Source organism: Rhineura floridana, chromosome 12, assembly GCF_030035675.1.
Source record: "Rhineura floridana isolate rRhiFlo1 chromosome 12, rRhiFlo1.hap2, whole genome shotgun sequence".
Classification (NCBI taxonomy): Eukaryota; Metazoa; Chordata; class Lepidosauria; order Squamata; family Rhineuridae; genus Rhineura; species Rhineura floridana.
The window spans coordinates 28,484,501-28,507,154 of record NC_084491.1 but is presented as its reverse complement, the minus strand read 5'-3'; the positions used below and the strand labels follow the sequence as shown (position 1 = coordinate 28,507,154).

At 41.7% G+C, this 22,654-nt stretch overlaps 2 protein-coding genes across 2 annotated transcripts in view; both read left to right on the top strand.

The window, feature by feature from the left end:
* Positions 1–22,654, top strand: part of LOC133368434 (nucleoplasmin-like) — an 81,872-nt gene that overhangs the window by 18,050 nt on the left and 41,168 nt on the right. The gene's annotated exons all lie outside the window — the stretch shown is intronic.
* LOC133368770 (protein PIP-1-like) lies at positions 17,212–21,698 on the top strand. The gene is made up of 4 exons (XM_061593384.1): positions 17,212–17,255; positions 18,206–18,270; positions 19,847–19,963; positions 21,559–21,698. The coding sequence occupies exons 1-4, from the start codon at positions 17,212–17,214 to the stop codon at positions 21,696–21,698; spliced, it is 366 nt and encodes a 121-aa protein (XP_061449368.1).

Genomic DNA, 22,654 nt, shown 5'->3' with positions numbered 1-22,654 from the left:
TATTAGATTTATATCCCACCCTTCCAGTAGAAGTCCATATGCTATTATGGGTAACTCTTCAAACTAACATTAGGGATTCCCCCCCCTCAAATAATTTTCTCAAAAACGTTAAACCTTTTGCCTTATTAAATCCTTAAAAGTATAATTTGGAAAAAAGATTGGTCTAAGGTCTTACCCCAAGCCTAAGTGCCATACCACTCTACCCACTTTTGCGTGTTGGTTGGGCCAGTTAATCGGGAAGATTAATGGGCTGCTTAGTGGCAGCATCTAGAGAAAAAAAGATTGTGACAGTAGTGAAGTTAACAAGAATAGTTGGTCTGGCTGGTTTGTTTGCTAGTCCCGGCTACAGCCCATGTGTCACAGAGACATTTTATCCTCAAGCCTATATCCACTGGTGGGTCCTGGTCAGTGAGGCAGTGAAATTGCTCTGAGTTTTAGTCCAAACTTTCAAGGAGCATCACTTGTTTGGGCTGGCCCCGCAGTAATCTTTTCCAAGTAATAGACTGATGTGGTCAAGAATGAAATTTCCGTTGTTTGCATGTAGGTGTACTTTCTTCAGAGCATAAGTACATGATGCCTCTGTGTTGGCTTTGTGATACTTCAAGAGTAAAGTTGGTTGTACTTTTCGAGCCAGTTGTGGCAGGTGTTTTGTGATTATTGGTTTCATTCTGTTCCTTGTATTCTGGCCCCTGAGTGTTAATTGAAGCAGCCTTTAATCTGTAGATAAACGGCTGAGTGGGAGTAACCTTGGCTTTGTAGGTAAAGAATGCAAGTCTTGGGAAAAATACATGAAAACTAGTTCTGAATTTTATAAAAAATACTGCTGGTTTGGGCCATCCCATATAACAGCTAAGAGATTGTAGGAGGCCCTGCAAAGTGTAAGAGTACTTGTCCCTCCTTGGGAAATTCCCTAGGCTGTTTGTTGCCTGAGATGCCAAACCAATGAGCTGATGTTTGCAGATATGCATTTCTGCATCATGATAGTTACTGCCTGTTCTGCCTGTTCTATTGGCTGAAAACCTGGCCAAGGCTGAAGGTATAAATAGATTGGACTCTTCTACCCACCCACCCCCATATTATGGAGGAGGAGACTTGGAAAATATCACTTGCAATTTAGACCTGACTTTGAGAGGTTCATTTTGTTTCTCTGACCTTTTCACAATGAAAGCTCAGGTGAATAAGTTTCTGGCCGTTGGCTTTTCAGTGATGCTGTCTCTAATTGCAGGTAAGTCCACAGATCAGAAAAATAAGGAAATATTGGGGCACAGCCATTTGGGAGGATTTAAATTCAAAGGATCTGTCATGAACTATTAGAGGTAAACTCTAGCATCATCTTAGGGCCAGGAATGCTCCATAAGAATGGAGCTGAAATTAGGAGCTTGTAGAATTAAGAGGTTTGTATTGTCAGTGGGGAGGAATGGATGGTTCTGTGAGCCAATTAAGTACTAATACATTACACTTTTCTGCAGTCTCCTGGGCAACGTTTGGTTAACCATTAAGTGGCGAGTGCTAAAATTGTCCAAATGTTTGCAGTGCTTTATGCAGTTCATGTGAGTTAATAGCATTTAAAAGTCCTTGCTTTGGATCCCAACAAAGATTGTAAGAGCATTGCTCAATCAGACCAATGCAGCAATTGTCAGCTAGGTGTTTCCAGGCTGTGCAGAAGCAGAACATTGAGGCTGCAGCATTGTTACACTCACCTCACTTGTCCAAGCAGTGACAATTTGCAAGAATTTACCCAGATTTTGTTTCCTTTGGAAGGAGGTCATTGGAGGCTTATTGGTGTCTTCAAATATTTTGAGTGTATTTACAAATATACAGGTTGAAGCTAGTTGGAGGCACAGCTTAACCACTCCCAACAGATAGGCATTCTAAAACTCTCTGGACCATGCCCCCTCCCACCCTAAATGCTCTTCAGGAATACCCAGCCTGAATCACTTCCTCAGAATCGCTGCCCTCTTCCACCAAATCTCACACATAAGCACCCACACCATCCATCCATTCACACACAAGCTAGCACCCCATTCATCTAACATATGTACAGACACATTCCTCCTTTCTACTCCTCTGCAAGCTTATACAAGTGCTCTCAGAATTACTTCACCTACATGCACTGAACATCATTCATAGATAAACTTGCACCCCATCTACATGCTCTGAGAATTCTGCAGAAATGAAAATGGTCCATGCCCCGACCGTCTGCCAGTCCTTACTTTGCAGCTTTACCAGCCACTTTACAAAAACAAAACAAAAAGTCATCTCCAGAATGGGCATTGGTCTTTTCTTATGAAGCAATAAAATCCCTTATTAATGTCTAGAATGCCATGAGATTTTTCTGAATTAAACATCAACCGCTGGCCTCTCAGACCCCCTTGACCACTTCTGAAACTAGGTTGGTATTTTTTGTTTCTGTTTTGGCCTCATATTCTCCTTTGTCTCACTCAGTTGCAGGACTCAGATGCCATCACTGTTGGAAGGTTAATACAAATAATGTTTGTTCCCATCAGCAGACTTCCTGCCTATCACCTGGATACTGCTACACTCGCAGAGTTTCAAAAGGTAGTGCTAGGGAGTAAAGCTGCTTCAGGAGAAGAGGTGTTTTGCCCAACCAACTCTTGGTGGATCTTTGGTCAATTGATTATAGGATGAGAGAGATTAAAATTCCTGTGCTTAAGTGGCATAGCAAGTAATCTCTGTTAGGGATGTAGTTTGCCATATGTTTTCATCTCGTGCTGTCTGACGGATTGTTTATCAGTGGCCGTTCAAGCTCCACAAAGATACATATTTACCGTCCCACTGAACTATAGTGGAGGAATTTAACGTTACTTCTAGTCTAATGATAGTTTAATGGCCTCTTACATAGGCAATGCTATAACATTCAGTACTGCTCATGATCTCCATATGTTTCCTGAGTGTGTCTAATCACAAATTAAAGAGCCAGGTAAATGCCCATCAAATAGCCAGCTGCCCACATGGTTATTGTCTGAACATGGTTTGGGTTTTTCCCATCCACAATGAAATAATGAGACTTGCTGAGGTTTCCCCCCTTCCCCCATGATGATAATGATAAATGAATAGTGAAACTTTCTGAGATGAACATAATTATTTTTAAGTATTTTGTGATGGTGAAAATGAACAAACTAAGCTACCTCGCAGGTTTGTTGTGTGACGCTGTGAAGGGGACATGTGGAAAGTTTTCTCCTACTCCAACTTTATTATTATTAGCAGCTGTGCCCTGGCAAACCATTTTGTTGTATTTTTATGATTTTCCTAAAATCAATGTTTAAATTGTGACCCATGCACTGTGTTCTTCTGATCTGACTCTTAGAGTGACTCACTAGTCCTCAGTCATCCAGCAGCCACCACACATTATTCATAACATCCCTGCAAGATAGCATGACATGCTTCAGTTTTTTAACCATCACAAGGTTACATGTGGAGCTTCATGGGTTGCATGTACATTTATACTGATTATCAAAGGACATAGTCTTTACTAAATGCTTGTTATGGTTCCAAAGTATATCTTCATTTGAATTTTGTTAAATAAAAGAATATGCATTATCTAGAAGTAATTATCCCTCAAGATCTAAAAAGCAGATTTTTGTGTGTGCTGTGAACAGTTATGTAAAGTGGTAAGGACCAGTAGAATATTTTAATGTTTGTGCAATTCGTGTTTTCATATTTGTAAATCACTTAGAAGCCTATTTTGGCATTAAGCAGTATATAAATAACAATTCTTAAAACCTCAGGAAATCTATACTGCAGCTGGATGCAGTCCATAAGCACATATGAATATTTAGTTAACTTCTATGCTTCAGCTTCTCTCATTCTGATTATATGATGGCCTGAGCCCCACCTCTTCACCTGTGGACAGACCTTTTGCTTCAGGCATCAGACTTCTAAACAACATTCTTCTTTTGTCATTGCATTTGTCATTTCTGTTTCCACCCCAACATGTGCCTGGTGTGATTGTGAAACATGCCTGAGGAATTTCATTTATTGGATTTGCCAAAGTGCCAATGTGACAGACACCCAGATAAGTTAACGTTAAGCAGAATAAAACCAACATTAAAATTGACCTCATTTTGTTAATGATGTAATGTTCAACAACCTTTTTTTTTTTTTAATGTTATCGGCAAAATTTTGTGTGAAAGGTGTCCGATCCTTCCACAAGGCAATGTGTGAACTGCGGCAGAATGCTTTGCTTGCATTCTATTGGAGCAAATTCCCGCCCCCGCCCCGCCCCAAAAGAATCCCAGGTAGCAAAAAATGAAGATAAAATTTAAAAAAATTTAAAAACAAGCCAAATACCTTCACAACCAATAGTTTCAAGGTTGTTAGAAATAAATAACTTGTTCTTCAGCCACCAGTTGCTTGGGTGAACGGGATGTTTTAAAACTCCACCTAAACATTAACAATGAGGTGGACAAATACACCTTACCAAGGATATGAGGATATATCTTTGATATGGTATGGCAGGGATCGCCAACCTTTTTGGACCAGAGGGCACATTTGAATTTTGAGAGACTGCTAGGGGAACCAGCCACAAAATGGTTGCCTTGACAGGCACGGTGTAGCCCAAAACAGTTGTCATGAAGGCATGGCATAACAAAAAAATTAGACAGTAATAATAGTGAAGCTATCCCATAATCATATTTCCATTCTAGAAAATGCTTGGCCTGTTGAATGTTTAACTTTCTTTCTAGGAGGGCTCTAGACTTACTTTTAAAAAAAATGAAAGCACAGTTTGTGGACTACCAGCTAGGGGTGCCACTGAAGGCCTTCATGGGTGTCATGGTGCCCATGGGCAACAGGTTGGTGACCCCTATGATACGGAATTTTAGGATGGCTTACTTACCAGAACATTGTTTTGGAAAATTGTTAGCATGTTTTTGTAACTTTTGGCAATTGTATTAAAAGAATCCTGAAGAACAGGAAGGAACGTAGATAACTGGTTTATATGCATGTGTTGATTAGTCGGTGTTTGAAAAAATATTGTTAGTTCCAAAATCTCTAACCTATTTTCACAATGGTTTTGATAAATCAGGAGTGAAGATCCATTGGTTCTCCAGATGCTGGGGAAGTGCCATACCTCAGTGGTATGACATCTGCTTTACATGCAGAAGGTCCCAGGTTCAATCCCCAGCATTTCTAGGTGGGACTGGAAAATAGTATCTGCCTGAAAGTCTGGAGAGTCGCTGTTGGTCTGTGCAGACAATACTGAGATAGACGTCTGACCCAGTATGAGGCAGCTTCCTGTGTTGGACTCCCACCTTCCATCGGCCCCAGACAGCACAGCCAGTGATCAGGAGTGATGGGCATTGGAGTCCAGCCACACCTGGAGAGTCAGAACTTCCCTCCCCTGTGCTAAATCATTTGTAACAGTCCTGCAAATCAACTCGCCTTTAACTTCCTTTTTTCAACTCGGTCTGTGAATGTGAAGGCAAGACTAATTGGTTTGTTCTGTCTGGGGATAGAAAGATCTGTCAATTTCAGTTTGCTCCATTTCTCATTTTTCTAATCTTAAATCCAGTTCACATTTCTGCAGCAATTTTGCACTTTTTCAAAAAGAAATCTTAATGAAAATTCTTCAGCATTTTAGTGTGAATTTCTCCTACTAAAAACATTTTTGTTTGCAATTTTGACTAATGTACACATTTTTGCAAGTGATTTCTCCTAATGTATTTTCTGTTATTTTCATATTCATATATGCACATTTTTGCATATATATGCACAATACATGCATTTTTGTAAACATGTTTGATAGGAGAAGTGCATTGAAAAATTTCAGTAAGTGCAAATCTTGAAGCGTATCTGTATTTTGGTTTTCACATTGTTTTGGAAAGTGAGGATTTGTTAAATTTGGCTTCAAATGTGAACCTAATTGAATTTGCCCCTATCCCCAGTTTTGCTTTCAAATATATTAGTACAGGCACAAAGAAAGATGGGTGGACTCCACTTGTAATAATTTGTTGTGGACAGAGGTATGGGAAAAAGAAGAATCCATAAAAATTATGAATAGGTGAAATTCTCCCACATGGGTCCCCCATAATGATTGTTCTCTCTCTTTTTATTTGCAGCAGGAATCATTACGAATGTAGCCCGAGGTTGCAGTCCAATTTGCCAACAGAGTGTAAATCTCAAAAATGACTATATAGAAAATGACTTTTGCTGTGAAACAGATTACTGTAATGTTTTTAATGTTTGGGATTAAAAATTGCTAAACTCAAGTCTGAGTTTGGCTGCAGCTGCTCTGTTCTTACACCTTCCAGTGCCATAGGCCCTATTCATACTGAAGCACATTTCCAAGGCATCACCATTCCAATTTTTTAATTATTATTATATGTTTATTGATCTAGCGACCATTACAAATAATTGAACTTTCCTCTTTCAACAAGCCTTTTAAGTTGAGACCTATCATAAGAACATAAGAACATAAGAAGAGCCTGCTGGATCAGGTCAGTGGCCCATCTAGTCCAGCATCCTGTTCTCACAGTGGCCAACCAGGTGCCTGGGGGAAGCCCGCAAGCAGGACCCAAGTGCAAGAACACTCTTCCCTCCTGAGGCTATCCCAGTTTGCGTCTGTGTTAGAATTGCTTTTAATATGTTTTCTTTAATAATATGTTTTTAACCCTTTTTTAAAAAAGATGTTTTAAAAGCTTTTAAAAAATGTTTTTAACGTTGTTTTGTTTTAATGTATTTTAAGGTCTTTTTATGATGTTTTAAAGTGTTTTTAGCGTTTCTGTTTGCTGCCCTGGGCTCCTGCTGGGAGGAAGGGTGGGATATAAATCAAATAATAAATAAATAAATAAATAAACAGACATTACAAAACCAGTTACTCTATAAACTGCTAACGAGTAAGCATTTTAGCTGTGGTGTCAATAACAATGCTTAAAAATTTGCAACATTTAAAATGGCATAGGGACTATTATAATTTAAACATACTGGGCTCCTATTGGGAGGAAGGGCGGGATATACATCTAATAAATAAATAATACTTTCAAAGGAACTTCAGCTCAACCAGGAAACTGTTCCAAAATGGGATGCTACAGCCTATCCCTTGTACACTTATAAAAATTACAATACAAAAGCATGCACACTCTAGACTCCACAGCACCAGAACTACATGAACACAGTCTTTGATCGTAGGGTATATCTTGGAAGTGGCCTTCGATCATCATAGAGGGCATGGCATTGACCCTGGCCAGAAAATGCTATTCTATACTTTGGCACAGATAGTTTGCCAAAATAAAGGGTACATTCTTTGCTAGGGAAAAATTTAATCCTAAGGCTATAGGGAGCAAGAGCTGTTTGGCCAGGCTATCATACTCTGTCAATATTCAGAATTCTCTACTTGTCAAAAAATTTAGCTTGCAAGTGTTTAAGCCTGCACAGCTCTGTAAGTAGAAAAGCCAAGTGAAGAGATCTTCACTCTATGACAGAGCTTTTTTCCATAGAGAGATGTATGGGTCTGCAGCTTCCCTACAGAGCAATCGGATCCAGTAACATAGAGCACAACTTCAAGCCAGGCTTGTTAATGTACATAGACCCAACTCCAGATGGAGAACTGAGCCAGCTATACATCTTAGGTAGGGTTGCCATATTCCAGTTCCACAAATCCAGGGCAGGCTAATTTGCATTGTTGTTTTGGTTTTGTACCTAGTAATTACCAACAAAAACTGAAGGGAGACATGAGAAATCTTTTTTTAATGTACATTTTCAGCCCTAAATGCCTAGGCTGTAGTTTCCAACACTATGAAATATTTATTGATGTATTAAGATTTATATCCTCCTGTCCCACTGTTAAAAACAGAGCTCAGGGCAGCTTACAAATGTAATAAAAACAATAAAAGTGTAACTTTTCAAGAAAAGTTTGGGAACCCGTGGTGTAAGGCATCTGCCTATGTTCCTATGCTGCTCTCGCCCCTCATTTAGGTGCCTGGGATGCACACATGTGGACATACCTCTTTACAGTTATGGAAAGTGATTCTTAATGTGTTATCTGCTCTAGGTCTCCAGACACAAGGTTGCATAGGTGTTTCTGTGCCATGTATAAGCTGAGATCCTGTGAAGTCTTCTAAGGTGTCAAGAGACTCTGAATGAGCAAACTTTTCTGTGGTGCCCCCCCCCCCCACCTCTGGAACATCCTTCCCCAGGAGATCTATATGGCTCTTTCACTGATTGCATTTGGGAGAGCAGTCAAAACTTTTCTCTTTGATCAGACTTTTGAGCCCTCCTAGATAGTTTGGCTGCTGTGAGTTTTGTTGTTCTGTTCATAAAGTCTTGCTGCTTTTAATGTATGTGTCTCCGATCCTGTTAGGGTGGAAGATAATATACAAGATTTTAAATAGAAAACTAAAATATAATGAAAAACAAGATTGTAAACACTGGTTCTGTAAGGCAAATGGGTACAGGTAAATGTTAATGAGCCTGTGTCTGTAAAGTAAGAGAGATGAAGCTCCCTGTGTTTTGCCAGATAGTGTAAACAGAAGTCCTCCAATGAGGGAGGTGAGGATAATCTCAGCATGTGAGCAAAAGTATTTCGGAAGGATGTGCATGACCTCCAAATGAGGTGAAACTGAAGCAGTAGAATGGTGAGCCTGAATTACCCAATGCAGAGGCATATAAAATTTGGTCAAAGATGGCAAGCGAGGCAAATATGTAAGCATGTGTGAGGAAAAATTACCTCAGCAAGTAGGAGATGAATCTGAAGCTGTGTAAAGGGGTATGGACACAGGTGTTTAACAAGAGGTGAACACCTTGCTCAGAGTTCAGTGAACCTAAATGAGAAAGTATGAAATATGTAATGATGCCTAAGGGAGTATTAAACGTGCCAACAGCAGGAACGCAATGGTTGGCGAACGAAGCTTCAGTCAGATAAACCGCTGACCTCTTTCAAAAAACCTGAGTGACACATTTAAACCTCGCCCCTTATTCAGCAAGGACACAGCTGATTGCATCACAAACCTAAAAAAATGGAGCCCGCCCATAGTTGTCATTTCATATTTTCATTTGACTGCTGCCATATGCGCGGCAAGAATAAGTGCCGAACTGGAATGTTTTTGGGCTTCTAAAGCTCTGTGGTCCTTTTCTTATTTCTTTGCTTTGTTGCTTCTGCACGGTTAATTAAGAATCAGCAGTATTATCAGAGCTGCAAATGAACTTGCAGAAGGGCTGCAGACTCAGCACTGCCCTCATTGAAACCATACATCGTTATAAAATGGAACTGTTTCCACTCCACATGCACACTTATTCCCAGTGCTCGCTCCATCCATCCATCCATCCATCCATCCATCCATCCATCCATCCATCCATCCATCCATCCATCCATCCATCCATCCATCCATCCATCCATCCATCCATCCATCCATCCATCCATCCATCCATCCATCCATCCATCCATCCATCCATCCATCCATCCATCCATCCATCCATCCATCCATCCATCCATCCATCCATCCATCCATCCATCCATCCATCCATCCATCCATCCATCCATCCATCCATCCATCCATCCATCCATCCATCCATCCATCCATCCATCCATCCATCCATCCATCCATCCATCCATCCATCCATCCATCCATCCATCCATCCATCCATCCATCCATCCATCCATCCATCCATCCATCCATCCATCCATCCATCCATCCATCCATCCATCCATCCATCCATCCATCCATCCATCCATCCATCCATCCATCCATCCATCCATCCATCCATCCATCCATCCATCCATCCATCCATCCATCCATCCATCCATCCATCCATCCATCCATCCATCCATCCATCCATCCATCCATCCATCCATCCATCCATCCATCCATCCATCCATCCATCCATCCATCCATCCATCCATCCATCCATCCATCCATCCATCCATCCATCCATCCATCCATCCATCCATCCATCCATCCATCCATCCATCCATCCATCCATCCATCCATCCATCCATCCATCCATCCATCCATCCATCCATCCATCCATCCATCCATCCATCCATCCATCCATCCATCCATCCATCCATCCATCCATCCATCCATCCATCCATCCATCCATCCATCCATCCATCCATCCATCCATCCATCCATCCATCCATCCATCCATCCATCCATCCATCCATCCATCCATCCATCCATCCATCCATCCATCCATCCATCCATCCATCCATCCATCCATCCATCCATCCATCCATCCATCCATCCATCCATCCATCCATCCATCCATCCATCCATCCATCCATCCATCCATCCATCCATCCATCCATCCATCCATCCATCCATCCATCCATCCATCCATCCATCCATCCATCCATCCATCCATCCATCCATCCATCCATCCATCCATCCATCCATCCATCCATCCATCCATCCATCCATCCATCCATCCATCCATCCATCCATCCATCCATCCATCCATCCATCCATCCATCCATCCATCCATCCATCCATCCATCCATCCATCCATCCATCCATCCATCCATCCATCCATCCATCCATCCATCCATCCATCCATCCATCCATCCATCCATCCATCCATCCATCCATCCATCCATCCATCCATCCATCCATCCATCCATCCATCCATCCATCCTTCCTTCCTTCCTTCCTTCCTTCCTTCCTTCCTTCCTTCCTTCCTTCCTTCCTTCCTTCCTTCCTTCCTTCCTTCCTTCCTTCCTTCCTTCCTTCCTTCCTTCCTTCCTTCCTTCCTTCCTTCCTTCCTTCCTTCCTTCCTTCCTTCCTTCCTTCCTTCCTTCCTTCCTTCCTTCCTTCCTTCCTTCCTTCCTTCCTTCCTTCCTTCCTTCCTTCCTTCCTTCCTTCCTTCCTTCCTTCCTTCCTTCCTTCCTTCCTTCCTTCCTTCCTTCCTTCCTTCCTTCCTTCCTTCCTTCCTTCCTTCCTTCCTTCCTTCCTTCCTTCCTTCCTTCCTTCCTTCCTTCCTTCCTTCCTTCCTTCCTTCCTTCCTTCCTTCCTTCCTTCCTTCCTTCCTTCCTTCCTGTAGATGATAGATCTTTCAACATAGATACGCCAAGGGAATAAAGTGACACCGTTGTGGCCTAGTGGTTAGAGGGTTGGACTATGACCTGGGAGACCAGGGTTTGAATCCACACACAGCCATGACGCTTACTGGGTGACCTTGGGCCAATCAGTGACTCTCAGCCTCAGAGGAAAGCAATGGTAAACCCCCTCTGAATACCGCTTACCACGAAAACCCTATTCATAGGGTCGCCATAAGTTGGAATTGACTTGAAGACAGTCCATTTCCATTTTCTATACAGAGGGAATATTCCCAGAGTTGTTAATCAATGAGAAAATGTTAACTAACAGAGGGGGCCCACCGATCAAGGTTTGACTTCAGGACCTCAGATGGGATGCTACCCGGCCCAGCTGCCTTCCAAGAGCGCAACTGCAATATGATTTCTTTGATTTCTAATTGAGTTCCTGAAGGCCAATGACGGACCTCTGGTTTTAGTGAGGGTATGGAAACACTGGGGAAGTTCGGGGGCTTGCTGCAAATAGCCAGAATATGCTCCATCCAAACATTAGCTGGAATGCAGCAGCACAACTGTTCCTCAGGTTGGGAGAGAATTCCTGACACTAATTGCCAGAAGGCTCTGCTAGAGTGAAGGAGCGAAGCACGAGTTAACATTTGCTGGGCTTCCCTTTTGGCCTCCCATTTTCTATGCGTTGTAAGGGCTTTGTACTCTGTCTGGTAGTAAATGGGGAGGCAGAAGTGAGATTCATTCTATGTTATAAATTATACAGCCATGAGACTGACTGTATACTATGGCCAGCATGGATTTTTTACATTCCGCAATGTTAAATTGAAAATAACCCCCATGCTATTCTAATGCTTCCTATAAGTTCATTTCAAAATAAAAACTTACAAAACCTGTAGTCCTGAACTCAGAAATGCTTGCCTAACAACCCTCTAAGTTTTCTTGGTGATACACAACAGAGAGACTTGAACGTTCAAAGTGTAAAGAGAGAGGGAAAAAACCAAGAGCCCTGCTGGATTTTTTTCTGTCAGTGTCATGGTTCAAATCCCCACATAGCCATGAAGCTCACTGGGTGACCTTGGGCCAGTCACTGCCTCTCAGCCTCATGAAAATCCTATTCATAGGATCGCGATAAGTCGGAATCGACTTGAAGGCAGTACATTTACATTTTTTAATTAAAAATCAGCCATGTGCACAAAGTATCTGTAATTCTATTACTGACCTTGCCTCATACTCTGACTTCCACCTTCTGCGGTTTAAAAGTTAAAAAAATGCCTGGCTGATTTTTAATTAATTTAAGAAATTTAGCATTGCAATCAATGATAAGCTTGGGCATGCTCAGTAAGAACTAACTCTCAGTGTTCTAAAAGCCAGACTCACAGCTGCTGGGCTTTCCTAATCAGGGGGCCAAACCCATGCCAGACCTTTATTTCACTTTAGAAAATCACGGCTTCCCTCAAAGAATTCTGGGAAGTGTAGCTTGTGAAGGGTGCTGAGAGGAGACTCATATTCCCCTGATAGAGCTCCAGTGGACAGAGGGGTTTTACAGTCAGCCACTCTGATTGAAGCCCTGTGAGGGGAACAGGGCATCTCATAGCAACTCTCAGCACCCTTCACTAACTGCACTTCCCAGGATTCTTTGTGAGAATCCATGACTGTCTAAAGTGGAATAAAGGTCTGGTGTGGATGTGTAATCAGACAGCTTTGGTTTAAATTTGGGTGGGAGACTACATGTGCCTGCTGTAAAATACAAAGGTGGGGAAAATGCCAAAAAACAATGATACTGTTCACAATGTTTTCCTTTTGGAAAGGAAAGGGGCTTTCCCTCTGCCTAGTGTCTGCCCACCCAATCTGCTTCCCTCCTCCTCCCCTCCCTGCCCTCCCCCAGTTCAGTGTCACCTATCCTAATCATGATTGCACAGGAGTAAATCCCATCGCTCAAAAAGCAAATAATCAAACCAGCCCTCCCCTCCTCCTCCCTCCTATCCCCCTCCCCCTCCCTCTCCCCATCGCTTTCCAATCCCCCCTCCCCTCCCCTCCTCCTCTCCCATGGTCAGTTTTACCTATCTTAAGCATGATTGCACAGAAGTAAATCCCACTGAACTCAATAACCATGCAAATGATCAAACCTGCCCTGCTCTCCTCCGCCTCCCTCCCATCACCTCCCTTCTTCCTCCCCCCTGCCCACTCCAGCCCTCCCTGCCTGCCTCTTCTTTCTCCCACCCCCCCATGGTCAGTGTTACCTATCCTAAGCATGATTGCATGAGAGTAAATCTCACTGGGCTCAATAAACACGCAAATGATCAAATGAGGATCAAGTTTGCCCAAATTCACAAGTTTCAGAAGTAGGATGGGGGAAAATGCTGGGGGAAACAGATGAATGAATATGTAAAAGGGTTGTGTCTGAGGTCTGAAGCCAACTCATCACTAAAATTGCCATCTGTACTTACAGTACTGTTATCAATCTCTTTAAATGAACTTGTGTAATTTGGCACTATTTCAGTTGTACAGAGAAAGGGCTGAAATTGACTTGAGTGGTTGAGGATGGTCTCCAGATCAAAAACCAAGTCCTTACTTACTGAAACCCCTTGATATATGGACAGTCTAGAACACTGTCCTTCAACCTTGAGTCCCCAGATGTTGTTGGACTACAGCTCGCACCATCCTTGGTCATTGGCTAAGCTGGCTGGTGTTGATGGGAGTTGTAGTCCAACAACATCTGGGGACCCGAAGTTGAAGAACAGTGGTCTAGAATGCAGGGATTTAAAAAGTAATAGTAATAGTTAATATTATTATTGTGTTGTATCCAATGCTAGTCCTACTCAGACTAAATGCATTGAAATTAATTAATAGGCTTGGCTAACATAGGTCCATTAATTTCAGTGGGTCTACTGTGACTAATTCAATACGACCCTTAACTAATTAATTGCCTTCCACACATGTCTCCAGGTGAAGTACAAAATACAGTTAAAAACCAGAAAATAACAGCAGATAAATTTATAAACAATACAAAGTATACACATAGCCATGGCAGAGACCTGTTCACCCAACTGAGAAAGCTTATCAAAACACCTTTAATTGCAGATAGTAGTTTGCCTGTCTACAGGAATACTATTCCGCAATGAAATATACAATGAAATATTAGTTCATCGTAAAATTAGCCAATGTGCAAATAGTCTAACCAGCCCACAGTGCCACTATATAATCATTACAAGTGGTCCTCCACCCAGCAGTGTCATAGTGTGCTCCATGGTCTCATGAAAATGTCATCAGCTTTGGTTGCCCACACAGTGACCTTTTCCCAGTGAAAAACATGATCTGATCAAAGACCAAATGTCCGTTATCCATGGAAAACAAGAAGCATTTAGGTGCACTTCCTTCAGAGCAGCAGCACATAACGCCTCTGCCTGAATTTTGTGAAACTTTAAGGGTAACATTGGCTGTTATTCTCCAGTGAATAATGGGAGGTGTTTAGCAAATGGTGTCCACTGCTGCCAGGTGAGAGATGGTTGCTTGATTCCTTTCCATCCTGCACTTTACGTTCTGGCTATGAGTGTTAGCAGTAGTGACCTTGCTTGACTTCTAATTACTTTGGATTTAAGCAGGAGTTAATGAGGAAGTGGGGCATGTGAGAGATCATCTGCAATAAGGTGAGTTCTAACCCTGGGGAAATTGATAACACTTGGCTTCCAGAGGGGCCAGGTGATATATCCCACTACAGGCTTCCCATATGAGCCACAGAGGCAGGCAGAAGACTCAGAACTGTTGATTATACACATGAATATCTGTCTGTCTGTCTGTCTGTCTGTCTGTCTGTCTGTCTGTCTGTCTTGTCTTGTCTTGTCTTGTCTTGTCTATTACATTTATATACTGCTCCATAGCTGAAGCTCTCTGGGCAGTTTACAGCTATTCCTACTCTGGGAGATATTTTTTTTTTTAAGTGTTATCATTGCGCATTTTACAACCTTATTGCTCTTCTTACACTGGCCTTTTAACTTATTTGTATTTTTGTTGCTGCAGAGTTTTTCTGGTGATTTTTGCTAATTCGGGCCAATAAATCTAACTGGTGCTATCGTTATAAGTGATGTCAGCTCTATTATAATTGTTAGGAACTGAGTATAGCACTCTTCTGTGATTGTTATAGTTTGTTCATGATCAAAGCTAACAAACTAATTTGCCGTATTTGTTGTATCTACTTTGACCCCCACTTGGAGGGCCATCACAGAAGGAAAAGGGATATATATGTAAACCTTACTTGATTTAACCTTAGCTAAAGCAGAGGTACAGCAAAGTACTGAAGGAATAAAGCTGTCATCCTAAGGTGCACTAGAAAGTAATTTCCACTGAACAGAAAATTTGGTTTCAAAAATGGTTAAAACATTTTGGGAATTCATTATATATTATTTTTGTATTTTGTATCAAATATAAAAACTGAAATAAATAAATAAATAATGCTTATGTATCTTATATAGCATAGTAAAAGAGGGACAGAAAAAGGGGGCATATAATCTATTAACAAAAATAAGACATGGTAAGACAGATATTGCTAATTACTTTTGTTCTCCCCATCAGTTCAGATACACACAGTAAATGGAACTTGTTTTTTGGGTGCAATAAAAATATTGCCATATGAATCCTAAGCGATCAGGTAAAATATTGGCCTGATTCCTTTCCCATACCCAGCCAATTAATTGTATTTATTTATTTTATTTTAAAATATTTATATTCCCCTTTTCAGATTTATAAAAATAAAAACAGACTCCAAACTCCAATAACATAATAATATTCCAGCCTCCATCTAGTGAACTAGACAAAAAAATTGCTTGGGGAAGGCCAGTTGAAACAAAAGAGACTTTTAAGGCCTCCCCCAAAGCCGGAAGTATAGTTGCCCAATGCAATCTACAAAGAGGGAGGGAGTTCCCAAGGTGTGGAGCCATTGCAAAAAAGGCCCCCTCTCTTATAGATGTCTACCTCACAGTTCTAGGAAGTGGACCCATAAAGAGGGCCCCCAATTGAGGGCTCAGTGTGGGCAGGATTTTTATTTTATTTTATCAGAATATTTCTAAACTGCCAACTCATAAAAATAATAATGGTGATGTGCAATATAAACTTTAAAACATCATAAAGTCATAAAATACAAAACAAATGACCAACACTGGATGAAACTGAAATGTTCTCGTCAGGAGGCAAAATATCAGCATTATAAGTGCCTGTCTGATTCCAAATGTCTAGGTCCACTATGCTAAAAGTCTTAGTCTGCATAAAAAGTAAGCGGATGGTACAGATGCAAGTGGTTCATCAGATGGCTAGAGGCTTAACTGTTTAAGGCTTTAAACATTAAATCCAGCACTTTAAACTGGGCCAGAAATGCTCTGGAAACCAGAGAAGCTGGTATAATACAGCTCTCATTGAAACTGACTACCATACCCCTCTAGGACTCTGACAGCCACATTTTGAACCAGCTGAAGTTTCTGACTGTCTTTAAAGGCAGCTCCACATAGAGTACATTACAGTAGTCTAATCTGGACATAGCAGAGCATGGGTGGCTAAGTCTGAAAACTGTCTAGATGTCAGCGGAAGGTGAATACAGGGATTTGACTTTCCATTTGGTACGATTAGCTTTTGGCCATCAAGCCTGCCTGTCAAATCCCAGATGTGTGGTGTCATGGAATTTACGACTAGGTTCTTTTTGGAGGAGACACAATAACGAAGCCAAAGCCTGTTTTAAGGTTGTTTATTCAGTAAAGCACTTTACTGGAGCAAAGTACATAACTCCACTAAAAATAGCGGTTGGGTACAGACATATATATACCCCTACATTCGTCATAGCTATAGCAACAGTCTCATCCAATTATTCTATGCTACTGTGATGCTCTGCCCCCATACTAGCTACCCTCCTCCATGCATTCCTGCGATATCAGTATCTTTGGCACATGTTCAGTCTGCTACAGCAGTTCTATTCATTATTGTCTACGTGACTCCCCTGCTTAGAAGGAATGGCGGCCAGAATCCTCCTCAGTGGCTGCTTTGAAGGTCCCAGGCAGTGGCTGGTCCATTAGGGCAAATGGAGCACTGCCCCACCAACCTTAGTCTGCCCTCAGCCATTTCCCACTTGTCCATCGTCTTACTTCCAACCAGTCAGGGAGGGCTCTGCTTGTCATTGGCTCTGGCTCCACTTAATGTTGGTCTAATTGTCTTCTGCCCTACCAGCCGCAATGGGCTCCAGCTACTGCTGGTCCCAGAGCTGCTCTCTGCTAAAGTGAGGCTCTGATCACTCACTGGATCCCCTCAGTCAATCCCTTTGGCTTGCTCTTACCATCCAGGAAGAGAAAAGGTTGAGAAGCAGTGATGGCTGGTGGCTCCATGTTAGTGGCGCAGTGGAATGTGCTCCAGGTTTTAGTCTGAACTTCCAAGAAGCTGTCCAAGGTGCCACCACTGTCTTCAAGCAACTTGTCCGCATCCTTTGGTCACAGTAATCGAAACTGAACCAACAACACTGAACAAGTGGGTGCTCTCAACACCTCCACAAGACTTAACCAAAGTGTAGCATCCAATTATGAATGGATCCAAGTGATTTTATTCTCAAAGTGCCTGCAGATTTGACACAACAGATACCTGGGCAGACCCTACCAGTCCCTTCAATTCATAAAAAAGCTCTACTGGATGGCTACTTGAAGATACAATGTTGCTGATGAAGTAAGTCTTAATATGGTATAGGAGGGTTTGAGTTCCTCAGAGAAAGGAATGACCCTTAAAGATCAAGGGAAAATTGGCTAGAATATTTGATTATCAAAAGTATACAAAAATGGTTAAACCAAGTAAGAAATGCAGATTGTCCTGAAACTATTTGTAAGCTAAGATAAGCAATCTTACAAGTTCCAATAAAGCCACTGGGTGGTTTTAACAAAAGGGATGAATAGAAGGTGTTGATAGCCAAACACATTTCGAGCTCATGGTCTTCTTTAGTGGTCAAGTAAAAAGAGTGGCAACCAGACTTCTGCAGTTTTAAGTTCAAATTCTGGCTTGCATACAATCACAAGGATAACTTTGAGGGGGTAAAGTAACTTTTCAGTTCACCTGTATAAATCATAACTAGGTTATTAGATATTATTATAATATTTTTAATAATAAATAAAAAAGTACTAAATTCCTTGCATCCTTTTAAAGATTTGATTCAAGAGTTTCTTTTTCTGTCTCTACCCGTTTTAGAATGAAGACTCAGATGAGTAAGGTTCTGGCTCTTGGCTTCTCACTAATGCTCTCTTTAGCAGCAGGTAAGTTCTAAAGGCAGGGATTTTCCTTTCTTTTTTTCTTTTTCACAGCACAGCCCACTGAGAGGATTTCAATTCAGTCTCTTTCTAAAAAGCATATATATGGTGTCCTCTGGGTCATACTCAGAGTGGACACATTGAAACCAATGGAGGTTAGTCATGATTATTTTAAGTGTATTGCTTTGTCTGGGCCTCTTCTGGGTGTGATACGATTGGATGCAATCCATTATGTCTTCCAGGGCACTTTCCTGCTTTTTGTGTTGAACAGCCTCCCTTTAGACCAGCATCCTTAAATGTTTCACATAGTTTTGTATGGTTCATGCTAGCTTTTCATAATAGTTTAAGGGAATGGAAGTTTTAAATGTTCAAAATGGTTTATTATGATGATGTATTTGTTGACATGTGTGTGTGTAATATAAACCGTTATACATACATATATAGGTATACATTGAAGCCCTTAACTCATTGCTGCCTACTGTGATCCAGAAACCCACAAGAGAGCTTCTGAACTAAATTTTAGCCACTGGTCTCTGTGACTCCCTGTGACCTTTATTCAAGCAAGGATTTATTGGGGCCTTGTATTCTTCCTTTCCATTTGTGTCAATGAGCTGGAAAACACCAAAACCACTGAACTTAGGAGCAGAAACCTTTCCACATTTTAACTTACATCAGAATATCACCTCATGGCATTTCATTCTGCTAAGCTTTTTTGTTTTTTGGTATTCTAAGCTTTTTTCCCCCTCCTGCACAGGCAGCCAGCACGCTGCCTGCCTCCAAACTAGTCAAGTAATTTGTTCCATAATATACTATTAATATAAAGTTATGAAGATTTAAAAGGAACAGTTATTTGTTTTCATTTTCTATTTCTTTTTTTCTCTTGTTTATTCCTTTTTTAGACATTACCTAGCACTTTATTAAATCCCATAGGCTCATCTGCGCAAAAACTTATTTCACACTGCACAGTTTTTTTGACACTGCACAAAATGTGCCTAGCTGCACATTAGAATAAACCTTGCAGTATCCTTCCTTCCTTTGTTATGTATCGTTTTTGACAAGGGTCCTAGTATCTTCTTACTGGGCAGAGCCATTCTTTTAATGCACAGGGAGGCAATTCATGGCTCACAGGCCACATGTGGCCCTCAGTCTTTCTCTGTGTGGCCCCTGGGTATCTCTGTGCAGCCAGGTTGAAGGCAGGCTGACAAGCAGGTGTTGGGGGTCTGAGAGGGAGGGAGGCAGGCAGACTGGCAACAAGCGGAGGCTGTTGCTCACACAGGGATGCAGAACGGCTGGGGAGAGAGAGTGTTCCCACTTACTTTTGGCTTTGAATCCATGACTGCCGACATGCATCCCAGACCATGTGCCCCTGGGGGAGTGTGGCCCTTGACCTCAAAAAGGTTGCCCGCTCCTGCCTTAACTCAGCACTACTGCTGTGCTCAAAAGTCTGTATAATCCTTCTGAACCCCACATTAGCCATTAGCCTGTCTTACAATTTTCTGAAGCTGGGATGTTTTTAATATACTTCTCTCTCTATATATATGTATATCTGGCCTCATGTTCTCCCTTTCTGCTTTTCACACAGTTGGAGGACTCAAATGCCATCACTGTGTCAAAGTCAGGAAAGATAACACATGTGTAAAAAAGCATTTCTGTGATGTCGCTGGTAGAAACTTCTGCTACATTCAAAGAGTTTCCAAAGGTGATTCTGTGGAAAACCATTGTCTGGGTAATTCACTCTTAGGGAGGGTGGTCAGATGCAAAAGACAGGGCTACTGTCGCTTCTGCAGTTATCCCAGACCAGGAAATTGAGCTCTGATCAAAGCATGCGCCTGTGAATTTGGGCCTTTGGAACTCATTGCTATTGTTCACGACTGAGTGTATTCTGTTCTTCTTATGCTGTCTTAGGCCACATCCACACCATACATCGAAAGCACTCTTATACCACTTTAACAGTCATGGCTTCCTCCAAAGAATCCTGGGAACTGTAGTTTGTTAAGAGTGTTGAGAATGTCAGGAGATTCCCTCACAGAGCTCCAGGCACATGTATGCACACAGAGAAACAAACGCAGCTATTTCTGCTTAGTACCTGTGAAACATGAACCATCCATAGAAAAGATGAACAGGGATGCAATGGTCAGGGATTTCCCATGCCAGACATTCTCAAACTGGTCCATGAACTATCAGTGACCTGTGAGCTTCATTCTGGTGGTCGGTAGTGTGTCCATATCAAATGCTCATTTTGATTTTTAATTGTAATTCAGTGCTTCTTTTATTTCTTATATTTTATTCAGGGGTGTAGTTGTCCAGGGACTTGGGGGGACTTAGACCCCCTACTTTTTTGGGAGCAGGGTCCCTATGTTTCCAGCATCCTATGAGCCAATCATCATGAAAAGGGAGTGTGTTAGCCACTGAAAAGAGTTCTCTAACATGCTTCATTATCCTTTCCTGCTGATAGGAGCCAATGAGAGTGAAAGGAAGTGAGTTAGCCACTAAGAAGACTCTTCTTAGTAGCTAACACTCTTCCTTTTCATGCTGATTGGCTCCTAGGAACATCTGTTGTTGTGGGAAAAGAATTAACAAAGATCTAATTCTCAACCCAGCAGCAAAAAGGGGGGCATGGGAGGAGGCGCGGCTATAACTATCATGAAGGGACCCTGCAATTGTGAATTTGCCACTGCACTACTGATTTTATTGTACAGTAGGGCCCCACTCATACAGTGGGTTGTGTTCTGGACCCCCGCTGTAAAGCGGAACTCATTGAATAGAATGGCGCCAGATGCCTGAAAACCGCCGTAAAAGAGGATCAAGCGCAGTATGAGTGGGGCTTTAGTCTAATTGCATCTAATTGAAACCGCCTTATTAGCGAAGCACCTTAAAGCGAAGCGCTGTAAAGCGGGGCCCTACAGTAGTATAATTTGAATTCTATGGAATGCACATTGTAATACAATAAAACAGGGCTTCCCAAACCGTGGGCCACGGGCCACCAGTGGTCCACAAGCTTAATTCAGGTGGTCCATGGCATGTCTGTACAGAATACTTACAGTCTGAATCCTATGGCATCCAAATTGTAATACAATGAAATACAATATATTAAATTAAAGAAGCAATTACAATGAGATTCACGATCGTACAGCATCTAGCACAGCACCTTACAGTTGCTATAACTGGCAGAAAAATTATTAAGTGGTCCGCCAAGACCTTTAGAAATGTTCAAGTGGTTGTGTGTGGAAGTTTGGGAACTACTGTTCTGCAGTGATTATCTGTAATCTTCTCTCTTTCTCTTTTCATTCTTAGGGGGACATATTAGGCGAGTGCACCGGGGTTGCACCACCTTTTGTATACAAGCCGTCAAGTTGAGCATGGACTTTATAAAGTATACCTTTTGCTGCCAAACAGATTACTGTAACAAAAATAATATTTGGCAGCTTTACTAAACTTAGTCTGACATTTTGGAGGTGCTCTGTTGCTAAGTTTTCTGGCAACATAATACCTTCTATTTTATTTTCGTCCAAGCAGAGATATATGGGAGATCAGTCTTGTACTTGACTAATGGGTAACTTTGGGTCTTGTATTTGACTAATGTCGACTCAGAGTAGTAGACCCATTGAAACGGCTGATGGGATTTGGACTCCACAGCATTTGCAAAGCCACAGGATCCCTGTCTCTGGCCTACACTGAATGGCAAAAACATCTACTCTAGCATTGAGCTACAGCCCTTTCCTTCACTTGCCCTTTGTTGAACAGACAGCCACATACCTCTCTGACTGCTTTTGACTGGCTGTACTTTAATTTGTCTGTAGAAAGCAAAAACATTTGCAAAATAAAGTATATGTTCTCAACTTCTTCTTTTAAAAAAGCAAATGAGTGTGTTGAATAAGAGTCTACCTCACATATTTATTTATTTATTTTCTTAGCAGCATTTATACCCCACCCTTTAGCCAAAAATATTTTCCGAGGGGCCTACAAAAACTGGCTATAAGACGATTCCCTGCCCTCAGCCTTACAATTTAAAAAGACATGACACAGGAGGAAAAAGAAATGGGAAGGAGGAGGGAAAAGCAAGCACATTCTTCAAGTTACAGTTCTTCAAGTGACAGCCAACCTCAGTGGTGGTTCTGGCTGTCTTGCCCTTGATATAGAGCAGTCCCTCCCCTGAAATATTCTTTCCCCTCAGAACAGATTTAGGAGCAGAGCTGGTGGCAACGTCCAAGCCATTTACTTCCATGTAATGTACAGATCCTACTTTATTGCATCAAAAAGTGAAGGCTCCTGGCTATTTCTTCCCATTGAAAGATCACCTGGGGCAAAATAACAAGGGAAGATTTAGGCAGCCCAGCTGAAAGGAAGCGTTTGGGAACAAATTGACCCTCACGAGCCTGCTCTGTGTGTG

Coding starts and splice junctions, on each gene's coding strand:
- LOC133368770 (XM_061593384.1), top strand. CDS start 17,212: ATGGGCTCCAGCTACTGCTGGTCCCAGAGCTGCTCTCTGCTAAA. Junction 17,256..18,205: donor CAGAGCTGCTCTCTGCTAAA/GTGAGGCTCTGA, acceptor TACCCGTTTTAG/AATGAAGACTCAGATGAGTA. Junction 18,271..19,846: donor AATGCTCTCTTTAGCAGCAG/GTAAGTTCTAAA, acceptor CTTTTCACACAG/TTGGAGGACTCAAATGCCAT.